The sequence below is a fragment of the Callospermophilus lateralis genome, chromosome 6 (genome assembly GCF_048772815.1).
Source record: "Callospermophilus lateralis isolate mCalLat2 chromosome 6, mCalLat2.hap1, whole genome shotgun sequence".
Lineage (NCBI taxonomy): Eukaryota > Metazoa > Chordata > Mammalia > Rodentia > Sciuridae > Callospermophilus > Callospermophilus lateralis.
The window spans coordinates 160,552,987-160,565,630 of NC_135310.1; the positions used below are offsets into that span (position 1 = coordinate 160,552,987).

Consider the following 12,644-nt stretch of genomic DNA (forward strand, 5'->3'; position numbering starts at 1 on the left):
CTAAATTATTTTCATTATGTATCCATGTATCATTCTATCAATGAGACAACTATAAGTGTCTATTTTTTCACATTTCATAATGTACATAATACATTCTATTATCATTCCATTCTAATATCATTCAATTCTATTTTTAAATACCATGAACCTTAAAATGTATTCTATTAATCATAAATAAATATACCTTAATCTTAATACGTGTCAATAGAGTTTGAGGTTTACAAGGGAAATGAAACCTGCAATTATCTTGAGGGCCTTAGATATGTAGAAGAAGCACCCGTAACCAGCTTCCTGTGAAATCTGTCATAGGACTGTCACCAGCTTTGTGGTTTGGAAATGTGCCTCTATGTGTATCATCTACCCTAACTTGATTTTTCCCTCACATACAGCAACGGAAATCTAAGAATTATTTAAAACTTATTTACTGAAAAGATCATTGAAATAGACATTTTCTCAAAGTCTTTCCTTCTCACTGAGCAGGACAACACTCAGCCAGGTGTCCATCCCTGTGAATCAGCACAAATGGGCTGAGGACTGCGTAGCCAAGGTTCACAAGTTCTAGAACACTGACTTCTAGGAAACGCTTCTCTAAGGAGAAAGTTACATGTAAAGTCATAAAACAGTCTGCCCAATAGAAGAGGAGAAAGCAGAGCATCAGAAGGAGAACACTCTTCGCAGCCTTCATCTCAGGAGGAGTTCTGTAGAGGAGCTTGGAGGTCTGAAGGTGGAGCACCTGCTGGTGGTGCTTGTGGAGGAGGAAGACCATGTAGCCACTGGCCCCGCCCATGACACCCTGGAACACAGCATCTCGAAGGACCATGAGAAGAATAAAAATCCATCTAATTATCCCGGTTTGTGGTTGTAAATAACAATAGTTGTAACCACTAGTAAATTGTGATGTGTTCATGCTGCTGATATTTTTGGAGTAAAATGTTAAATTCATGCTTATCAAGGAATTGAGAATCCAACAGAAGAGCAACAAGGGAAGCAGGTGCCATGCAGACCTGGGCTGCAGCCTCCTCCACCTGGAGGCTCTGGGGCTGATGGTGATGGCCTGGACCACTGTGAGGAGACTGGTGGTGCAGATGGACAGGCCCCGGGCTACCCTGCCAAGATAAACTATGATCTTACAGGCTGTATCACCTATGAGGTGTCTCAACCCCAAACTGGTAATTGTCCTTGGCATTACTTTTGAAAAAAGTGTTATCATATTTGTAAAAGCCAAATGAATGAGAATGAGGTGGATAGATTTCATGGTGCTTCTAAACAAGCCCATATAGTTCACAAGAACCAAGATGTTCCCCACAACTCCAAGTCCTATTAGAAACATGAAGATTATCCCCTTGACAAGATGCAAAATCATTTCTTACTTCATACCTTCCCACCTACCCAAACTTCAGAGCTCTGTATCAAATTTGGGAGGCATTTCTGAATTACACAACTCTCTTCTCTTTCACTCTGTCTGAATGAAAAGAAGAATGTCAGAAGAGAAAATGGCATTATCCCAGATTGGATTTACAATTACACAGTGAACGGCTCTAAAAGACGGTCTTGCATTGAAAGACTTGTATGACTCCCAGGTGGGAATAAAACCCAACAGGTGGCAGGTACATGCATCCATCCTGGGGAAAATTTGCCAAGATAAATAAGAGAGAGGTGTTCCTTGCTTCATGGTATTAAACTAAACTTAAATAAATTTTGTGAAAGTTTAATATGAAGCAAAATAATGAAATCATACTGGATAAGAGACACTAAGATTTTGAATGTTAATTGTTTCAATAGGCACTTTGCCAAGCAGACATATAAGGAATGAATTTGACACTCATGTTTGGTCTAATGCTACATGTGAGGACCAACAGTTTTAGGTTAGTTGCAGACAGAATTCTTTCTCATTAAACACAAATGCACTTAGGAACATAGATATATAATGCAAGGGGAAATTTGTATCTTGGAAATCAAATAATATTCCAAAAAATAGGAGCAAAAATATTATATAAGCTAAGCATGCAGACAGAGTCATAGCAGGACAACATGGAGTTTGAAAAAACTGAACATTTCTAAAAGCAGAAAAAGCTTCCAACTTTCTATCCTCAGGACCCACCACAGAGCTCTCTGCTGAACTCAGATCTTGCACACAGGGTCACAGTGGCTCCGGCATAGCTGAGGGGCACCTGCTGTAAAAGACCCCTTCATCTTCCTGGCCAAGGTCATACCTTTAAATACCAGAAGAAGAGGGAAGGTCCTAAGGCTCAGACCCTGTCAGCCACCCCCTTGCTCAGTCACAGAGAAAGACCTTGACTGCTGAGGGCATGTCACCTGGGCCTGTGAGCAAGTCAGATCCTAGGGCCCACTCACCTGGGTGGCTGTGCTGCAGACAAGCTCTGGGTTGTCTTTTAGACAAGATGCAGCTTTCAAGGTCGCATTTGTACCTTCTGGGTTTGTGAAGTTTTTCTGTGCAATTAACTACCACAGAGGCTCCAGTGTTGAGAGCTGACACCTGTCAGGGAGAAGCTAACCCCTGTGGACACCAGTCCCTGCAGCATGGCTCTCCCTCTCCCTCCACAGTTACTAAGTTTGTGAGGCTCAGACCTCATCTCAGTTTTAATTGGAGCTTAATTATTTTAAAAGAAGTTTTCATAATAAGAATGAGAGCAACTAAGAACAGAGCAGGGAGGAAGAGCAGGAAGAAAAGATTAACATTAAATAGAGACATGAGGTGGGAGGGGAAAGGGAGAGAAAAGGGAAATTGCATGGAAATGGAGGGAGACCCTCAATGTTATACAAAATTACATATAAGAGGTTGTGAGGGGAAGGGGAAAATAAACAAGGAGGGAGATGAATTACAGTAGATGGGGTAGAGAGAGAAGACGGGAGGGGAGGGGAGGGGGGATAGTAGAGGATAGGAAAGGTAGCAGAATACAACAGTTACTAATATGGCATTATGTAAAATTGTGGATGTGTAACCGATGTGATTCTGCAATCTGTATTTGGGGTAAAAATGGGAGTTCATAATCCACTTGAATCTAATGTATGAAATATGATATGTCAAGAGCTTTGTGATATTTTGAACAACCAATAAAAAAATACACAAAAAAGCCACCCAGTCACAATATTTTATGATGACAGTCCTTGCAAACAAATAAAACATGTAAAAATAAAAAAAATAAAAAAAGAAAGTGAATCAGCACCAATAGATTGGTGCCCACTTCTGGGACACAGATGTCACTGCCCCTCATGTCCAAGGCCTACTCCATGCACAGGGATGTGGTACTTGAGGACCAGCACTGGGGACTCTGCCTTCAGGGCAAGTCTCAACCAGGCACCTGGGAAGGTCAGGAGCCATTCTTCTCCACCTGTGCACATTGGTAGTTCAAGGACGTTGTTGTAAGTGGTTATTTTATTACTTGTACATTGACCAAAAACTTGAACCCAATGGCTAGACGCACCCACAGTGCCACTCTCAAAAAATCAAATGTGCCATCACAGTAATGCAAATCAAAATTACAGTGAGATCTCACCTCACTGTTAGAAAAATGGCATTCATCAAGAATACAAATAGAAGTAGATTTTCTCAAAGATGTGGTCAAAACAGGTGAATTCATGCCCTTGGGGGTGGGACAGCACATTAGTACAACCAAGTTGGTAAGCAATATGGACATTCCTTAAAAATTTAAAAAAGGAACCACCATATGATTCAGCTATCCCACTACATGGTATTTATATTTAAAAATCTAATTAGCATGATAGAATGATACAAGTGCATCAATATTTATAGTAATATAATTCACAAGGGCCAAGTTATGGAATGAGCCCAGGTGATTACTAACACATGAATGGATCAAGAAAATATGGAGGATGGACAAACTGGAGTTCTACTCAGCCATGAAGAAGAGTAAAACTATCACATTGTTTGGGAAATGGATGGAACTAGAGAATGTTGGGTCACATCAGGGGTAAAACATTTCACTTCATAGGTGGAAACTGGAGAAAAATTAAGGGGAACAGACTGTGCAGATTCAATTAAAAAAATAAAAAAATTAAAAAAACCATGTCCATGGAGCAAAGAAGGAATTTGGGGAAGTGGGCGAAGTGGAACAAGAGAGGAGCTGTGGAATGAACTGGAGGTAATTAAGCTGTGGACACATGTGAAGGTACCAGGATGGACCTCACTTTGTGTGTGTCTATGAAGCATGACCCAATAAAACAATGAATAAATACAAGGAACACGGTTAGAAGAGGAATGGGAACAGGGGGAGGAAGAAGGGGATGAAAAGTGGGAACAGTGGGGACTCCAAAGGAGCCAATGACGTTCCCTGCGTGTGTTACGTCAGAGGAGGCACACTTTAGTGTGACTATAATGCCCTAAAAAAGCAGTGAGAAACTCAAATCTCCTGTGCTCTTCCTGAAGGGCATTTCTATAATTCATCTGCACCCCAGGAGGGTCCTCACATCACTTTTCATCCTGCCACCTGGAGGAGTGTTGTGTCCCTGTTGCAAAGGAATGTCAATGAATGTGGCCACGGGCTGAGGGGAGGTGAGGGCAGCTTCCTTTCTTCAGAGACAGAGCAGCCGGGGCTGGGCCTCCCCTGTGCCCTGAGGGACTCATGACCTGGGGATGCGCCCTGCACACATTAGGGACTAGAACCCTGGGCCACGCATGGAAGCCACCTGAGTTGCGGTCCCTGGTGTGGAAGGGAGACCCAGGCCTGCACGGTGCAGTGCCACTCAGGGCACTTGTGAGCGTAGACACAGAGTGGAACAGCCATGAGCAGTGTTCCCTGCTACAAAAGCAGCCCTGAACTCTGTGACACTTGTGATGATTTTATTACTACGAACTGGCAACTTTTGCATGAGTCTGAGATCATATACAATCTCAGTAACTTGAAAAACCAGGATTATTTTCCTTAAGGCATTTCTAAGAGGAACGTGTACAGCACTGTGATCAACATAAAAATATAGATAAGTAAATACCAAATAAGTTAACATTGTATCTCAACACTCTACCAAAACAACAGGCCAATGCCAAAATCACTAGAAAACAGGAAATAATTAAAATCAAAGCCAAAATCTGTGAAATGAATAATAAAAAAGTAATATGACATATATTTTAAATGAAGAGTAGGCTTTTTGAAAGGATGAACAACATTGATAAAACCTTTACCAAACTAACCAAAGGAAAGAAGGAGAAAACTCAAATGAACAGAATCCAAGGTGAAGAAGAATACATCACCACGACACTACTGAGATCCAGAGGATCATCAGAAACTATTTCAGAAATCTTTCCTCCAAAAAGCTACGAAATCTTGAAGATACTGACAAATTCCTAGAGACGTGTGGCCTCCCCACACTGAACCACGAAGGTACACACCCTTAAACAGATCAACACCAAGTAATGAACTGAAGCAGCTGTGAAAAGTCTCCCAACAAGCACAAGCCCAGGACTGGACGGACTCTCAGCCAAGTCCCACCAGCTCTTCAGAAACAACTGTGACCAGTCCTCCTCAGGCTACTCCATGAAACAGAAAAGGAAGACACTGCCCAGCCCATCCTGTGGGCCAGCACCACCACACCAGACCTGACCAAGACTCATCAAGGAAGCAAAATAGAGTCCATTACCCCTGATGAACTCAAGTGAAAATATTCTTAATAAAATTCTGGCCAATCACATGCAAAAACATGTTACAAAGGCAGTGCACCGTAAAAAAAAATGGGTTCATTCCACAGATGCCAGGTTGATCCATCATATGCCAACCTAGGAATGTCATTCATCACAAAATAGACTTGACGACATGAATCACATAATTATTCCAACACAGTAAAGTGCTCACTCATATCTAAAACACTAGAGAAACTAGGAACGGAAAGAACATGTGTTAGTAGTGTAAAGATCATATATGACAAACACAAGGTCAACATTATGCTGAAGGGAGAAAACCTAAAACATTTCCACTGAAAACTGGAACAAGTGTCACAGGTCCACTTTCACCCACCCTATTTGACAAAGTCCTTGAAATCCTACCCAAGCAATCAGGCAAGAGAAGGAAATTAAAGGGATACAAATAGGAAAAGCAAATTATCTATTTGCTGATGACATGATCTTACATTTAGAAGACCCAGAAAAACTGCACCAGAAGACTTTTAGAGTTCATAAACAAATTTCATAAGAGCAGGAGAGAATATCAAACACTAAGATTAGTAATTTTCTATACTCCAATAAGGAATCTGTCACAAAGGAAATGAGGAAATATATTCCATTCACAATAATCTCCCCCCCCCCAAAAAAAAACCCCTTAGGAATTAACTTAATAAAGGATGGGAAGGTTGTCTATAGTGAAAGGCAGAGAACAGTGAAAAAAGAAACTGAAGACCACAGAAGATGGAAAGACCTGTCATCTTCTGCAATAGGCAGATTCATGCTCTAAAAATGGCCACACAATCAAAAGCATTATGCAGATTCATGCAATACTTATAAAAGTATCAATGGCATTCTTCAAAGATTGAGCCACAACACTCCTAAAGTTCATTTGGATAAATAAGAGACCCACAGAGAAAAGTCAATCCCGAGCAGGAAGAGCGATCCTGCAGTCGTGACGGTTCCTGATGTCAGCTACACTGGAGAGCCAGGTGACAAGGGTAGCAAGGTGCTGGCTCCCAGACAGGCCTGGAGACCTGGGAGGGAGCAGAGGACACGAGGCAGGCCCCTGGGGACAGGGTCCGACACCAGGCAGCCTTTCTAACAGTGGGGCGGGAATCCTGAAAACCCCTGCAGAGAAGACCCCGATGGTCCCTGCACGAGTCACCTCCACGTGAGCAAGGACCTGGGGACTGCACCCAGATCTCCACCCCGGCTGGAAGAACGTGCAGGACTAACACTCCAACATGTCCCCGAGGAACTGACTTTCTCACAAGACCCCTAAAGCCCATGAAGTAAAACCAAAAATCAATAAATGGGCTGGTGTCAAATTTTAAAGCTTAGGCACAGCAAAGGAAACCGTGTGAAGAGAGCCCACAGAATGTGAGATGATCTCAGGCTGCTGCTCCTTAATAATACCATGACAGTCAGAGCGTACCAAGGACTGAAAAACCTTAACACTAAAATAAAATAAAATGATGATGATGATGATGATGATGATGATGATAACATAGCTCAATTAATCACTAGGTAAAAGAAATAAAAAGACAGTTCTCAAAAGAGGAAATACAAGATGTGAACAAATATATGGAAAATATTCAGCATCTCTAAAAATTAGGGTAATCAAAATTAAGAATAAAATGAAGTTTCATCTCACTCCAGTCAGAATGTCAATTGTCAAGAATACAAAGAACTGGGGCTAGGATTGTGGCTCAGCGGTAGAGCACTCGCCTAGCATGTGTGAGGCCCTGGGTTCCATCCTCAGCATCACAGAACAATAAATAAATAAAATAAAGGTATTTTGCCCAACTAGAACTAAAAAATAAAATATATTTTTTAAAAACAGAATACTGAGAACAATATGGGAGGAAATGTACACTTATACATTTCTGATGGAACAGCAAATAGGCATAAGCACTCTGGAAAGCAGTACGGAGATTCCTAAAAATAGTAGGACTGGAACACCATATGACCCAGCTACCCCCTTCTCAGTACATATTCAAAGGATTTTAAATCAGCATATTACAGTGAGGCAGCCACATCAATCTTTACGGCAGCTCAATTCACAGTAGCCAAGTTATGGAACCAACCTGGATCCCCATCAACACACGAATGGATAAAAAAACATGATATATATGCACAATGAAATATTATTCAGCCATAACAAAGAATGGCGTATGCATCTGTGGTCAATGGATGGACCTGGAGACTACCATGCTAAGTGAAATTAGATCCCAAAACTCAAAGTGTAAATATTTGCAGTAATATATGAAAGTTACTGAATAACAAGGAGGAAGGGAGGGAGAGAGGGAGGGTGAGAGAGAGAGAGAGACAGAAGGAGAAGGAAGAGAAGGAGGAGGAGGAGAGGGAGGGAGGAAGGGAGGGAGGGAGGAAGGAAAGAAGGAAGGAAGGAAGGAAGAAGGAAGGAAGGAAGGAAGGTAGGTTGGTCAGTCAGTCGGTCTTTGATCTAACTAGAAGAAAACTCTGTGGACTGGATGCAGGGGCCAAGGGGGAGGGAGAATGAAGTGGAGGAGAGAAGAGGAGAATGAATGAGTCCCGAGTTTCCTGAGCCCCACATGGATCACCTCAGTGAACCTCCCAGGGGTCTCAGAAGACACCAGCCGTTGGAGCGCACTTCCCTCTTATTCCAGAGCTCTAGAGAGTGATTTTCATTCCTCTCTTTTTTGTCATTTATTACACTATGATAATACACACTGGAGGATAAATGATCCCATGTTCATAGTACACGTAACACGTTTCATCATACACGCAACATGTTCCCGTACTTCCTCAATCTTTCCCTTTCTCCTCCTCCTGATTGGCCGGCTCTACTCTTTTGACCTCCCTTTTGTTATAATCATCTCAAAATCATTAATCTATCTCTACGTACATATGATCCATCATGGTCTTCTCATAATGGGCGTGGCATAATCTGGGTGGTTTTCACCTCTCTCTCTCAATCCCAGCCGCTATTCTATTGGTCACCCTCCTATTTTCACAAGGCCCCTTTCTCTCATCCTTTTATTATTTTATATTTTTAATTTTTTTTGGCAACAGAGATTGAACCCAGGGGTACTCAACCAGTAAGCCCCATCCCCAGCCCTTCATATTGTGTATTTTGAGACAGGGTCTCACTAAGTTGCTTTGAACCTCACTAAATTGCTGATGCTGGCTTTGCTCTTGGTGCTCAGGATCAGCTTGTTATTCTGCATCCCGTCCTCTTCCATATGAATTTTCAGACTACTTTCTCAAGGACTGTGAAAAATATCATTGCTATTTGATGATGATGGCAATGAACTGGAAGTATAGATCACTTTGGTCATATTGGCTAAAGAACCTTCATTGTAGGTGCTTAGGAGTATTGTCAAACATCATTCCATCAATATTGGTTGAGTCTGTATCTCTTCTTATCTGTATTTGTCTCCTGACTTTTTGAAAAACAGATTCACAACTAAGCACATAAGAGGACCCCACATAAACATCAAAATGTGGATGTTTGCCACTATGGAGTGAAAAATCGACGTGACTCACTGTGATATGTTCACATATGCCCTTGGGAAAGTCAGGACACATTAATTCCACAGTCTTTCCTTATCCCATCCCTCCTTCCTGCCCTTCATCCTCCTTGATCTACCCCCCTGATTTTTCTTGTATTTATATTTTTATCTGCTCACCTGATTTTGGATTAGGTTACAACAGATACTAATCTTTTTTAAAAACACTAAAAGTAATAGCAGAAAGATCAGAAGAAGAGAAGGAAGGGAACAGGAAAGACTGTGGACTCAATCAGAACAAAGTGTACTCCATGCTGTTCTGAGTATGTCTTTTAGGATAGCTGGCAAATACACACAGGAGACAGCTCTGAGCTCAGGCACCGTTTATGGACAGAGGATGTCTACCATCTGCAAGGCCTGCCCTTCTGCAAGGCGCAGCAGCCAGTGTCACTTAGATAGAAGCTCATGGATCTTTTGGACAAGGAACAAGAGCAAGCTAGAATAGACCTTGGGCGCAGGTGGCTGGGCAACTACAGTTTTCTGTGTTTAGGGACGTTGAGGTGGGGGTGTATGGGAAGAGGGTATCTTAAATTTTGTTTTCTGGGCAGTTTATACTCCTATATGGGGTCCTAGAAACAAAATTGAGTTACCAATGTCTAGGGACCTAACATTTTGCCCTCTGTCTTACAGTGATAAGGGCCATTGTTCATTCTGCCTTCTTCAAGCTGAACAGGGACAAAGAAGGGTCAGGCCAGAACTTCAGGGAGGGGCTATCCTGGCTCTTAAGACCTGGCTTACAGTCTGATTACTGAGTGCTTTTACTAGATCTTGTAAAAAGAATTTTCAGGCATTTTATTAGATAAGGTCCTAGTAAGAGCACCATGATGAATCTAAGGGGAAGGCCCATCAATGGGGGCATCCAGGGGACAGTTTGTCTCAAAGGTTTAGGGAGATGACTGCTGTCACTCCCAGCAGCATTTCTGGATGCCTTCCTAGAGCTCAGCTATGTTTCCTTGGACTATTCTGGATTCGTTGGTGAAATAACAGCATTCCTCTCCTAAAATCACACAAGTGCCCCCCTTCTCTACCATTAGGAAGTCAATGGCTCTCCTATTTTCAGAACTACCTTGGCTAAGGAGGTGACTTGGATTTGAAGAGACTCTAGGGACTCTGCCACCTGCTAAAGTCCTCATTCAATTCTTGGGAGAGTGTAGAGTAAGCATGGGTGGCTCTGCCTATTCCTGCTACCCCCATGCCACCTGCTGCCAACATGCCTGGCACAAGGAGGACTGGGGCTAGGACTGCCCTTTTGCATCTGGGACTTGAAGTGGAGTCCAGGAGTGGGAGGAGAAGGTTAGTTCAACCACCTCCACGGAGTATATGGTCATATCCAGTGTGAGGAGGACGGGGGGGGGGAGATGGTGGGAGTAGGGGGTGTCAGGCAGTGAATGGAGTTTCCTCAGAGGAAGAGGATGCCAGGTTGGCTCTGGAATGACTAGGTGACATGGTAAGTTGTGTTGAATTTGGAACCATTAGGTAGCATGGTGGAATAGAGGCATGGGAGGGAGAGGGTGCACCAAAGAGGAGACATTAAAATAAAGAGGTCCCAAGAGATTTCATAAGGAAGTGGTGAACAGACACTAGATGGAAGTCCATGGAGAGGGACAGGGTTTGTATCAATGAGCTGTGGGTGAGGGACTCAGAGACAGCAGTCAGAAGTGCAGGAGGGATCGGAACTGTGGAGGAGTGTGAGGTTGTGTGGAGCTGTGTGAGCAGAGGGGTCCAGGGGTGGGCTAGCAGTGTTGTGGTCACTGGGCTGTGCTGCTCATGGCTTGCTGACTGGCTGGATGCTGGCTTAATAATCTGGCTATTCCTGCTGGGTCTTAACTGCCCCTCTAGGCAGACCCCAGCCTTGATGGTGGAGTCCCAGGGTGGGTCCTGAGGGTCAGGGATGGTGTGTGTGAGGGTCACACTGGCTACTTCCTCAGTTGAGGGGGACACAGTTTGAGAAAGGAACTTCCTGGGTAGTGACATGAATGTGACAGCAAGACAGTGGGGACAATAAGCCTCATCAGAGCTCCTTTTACAAGCTGCCATTGGTTTGTGCTTGAAGCATACGTATCTGTGTTGGGAAAACATTCTCAGTCCCAACGAGGGAGTAGCTCCCTGGGATGAGACTTTGTGGCGTGGTGGTTGTGCAGGCGTCAAATTGGAGAATGACAGGCATGTTGGGTGTGCCCTCCAGCAGGTGGAGTTAAGAAGAGTTGGTGTGCCCCAGATTTTGTGAACCTGGAATTCCAGATAGCCTGTTATTTTGAAGCACATAGAAAACAAATAGAGAATAGAATTCAGGAAGAGAAATTGGAAGTCCTCTCCATGGACTTCCATCTAGTGTCTGTTCACCACTTCCTTATGAAATCTCTTGGGACCTCTTTATTTTAATGTCTCCTCTTTGGTGCACCCTCTCCCTCCCATGCCTCTGTTCCACCATGCTACCTAATGGTTCCAAATTCAACACAACTTACCATGTCACCTAGTCACTCCAGAGCCAACCTGGCATCTTCTTCCTCTGAGGAAACTCCATTCTTCCAGAAAGAAGGTGGAGAGGGTGCCTTGTAGGTGGAGGAATGAGATCTGTGCCTGAAATTGGGCCAGGAAAGATATGGCACAAGGGAAGCCTGTTGTTCTACCCACAGGCTGTGAACACAAGACCAGTAATGGCACCAAGAGGGCACGGACTTAAGGTCCCTCTGATATCCATGTTAATCTGATTTAGGGCTTAAGCTGCAGGAGTACTTGGGACTGGAAGGAGGGGCCGGTTTAACCTTGCTGAGATGAATCCATGAGGGTCTTCCAACACCCTTGGTGGCTTTGGGGTAGTCAGGAGAACTTGGAATGGTCCTGTCCATTTGGGGGATAAAAGAGAAGGATGAAGTTCCTGAGATACACCCAGGCCCTGGGACGAGGGTGATAGGCGGGGGGTAGAGAGGAGGGTTGTGGCTGGGTTGTCTACATTTCAAGAAGCAGATGCCTGGTTAGAGAAAGAGTGGAAAAGTGGTCACTGAGGGGACTCAGGAAACAGGGTGGACCCCAGGAGGAAAGGGTGGACATACATAAGTTTAAGGGGCTAATGAAGGAAGGGGAATGAGAGTGGCTCTTAAACCCCTTAGGGCCAAAGGTTAAAGGATGCCCAGGGTTGTTCTGACTCTAGGGATGTTTAGGGAGCTAGGATTCGAGAAGAGAACTTGCTCTTTCTAGTTTTCCTGAGGACTGAGAAAGATGGGGAATGTGTAGCTTCCAGGCGAGGTTGAGGGCGATGCCACCTGTTGGGACATATGAGACATGAAGGAGGGACTAGTGTCAGAAGTAAGCGGGGGTGGGGCGGGGGGAGGGCAAATCTGGGAATAATTTCTTCCAGAAGGACATCAGTGACAGCGAACGACTTTTCTGTACTTGTAGGGAAAACCTCTGTTCATCCTGATGCAGCCACATGGTGGTGCCCTAAGAGCCCGTGTGGG

General features: G+C 43.8%; 1 protein-coding gene across 1 annotated transcript; it reads right to left on the reverse strand.

Annotated features, from left to right (window-relative positions):
- Window positions 1–469: 469 nt before the first annotated feature.
- LOC143400997 (putative vomeronasal receptor-like protein 4) lies at window positions 470–4,333 on the reverse strand. The gene is made up of 2 exons (XM_076857973.2): window positions 4,309–4,333; window positions 470–1,365 (listed from the first exon to the last, which is right to left on the reverse strand). Exon 2 carries the CDS (start codon window positions 1,361–1,363, stop codon window positions 470–472), a length of 894 nt encoding a protein of 297 aa, XP_076714088.1. The 5' UTR covers window positions 1,364–1,365; window positions 4,309–4,333.
- Window positions 4,334–12,644: the final 8,311 nt, after the last annotated feature.

What these genes read in the sequence shown, in the direction of transcription:
- LOC143400997 (XM_076857973.2), bottom strand. Translation starts at nt 1,363, where the DNA reads ATGATTTTGCATCTTGTCAAGGGGATAATCTTCATGTTTCTAATAGGA.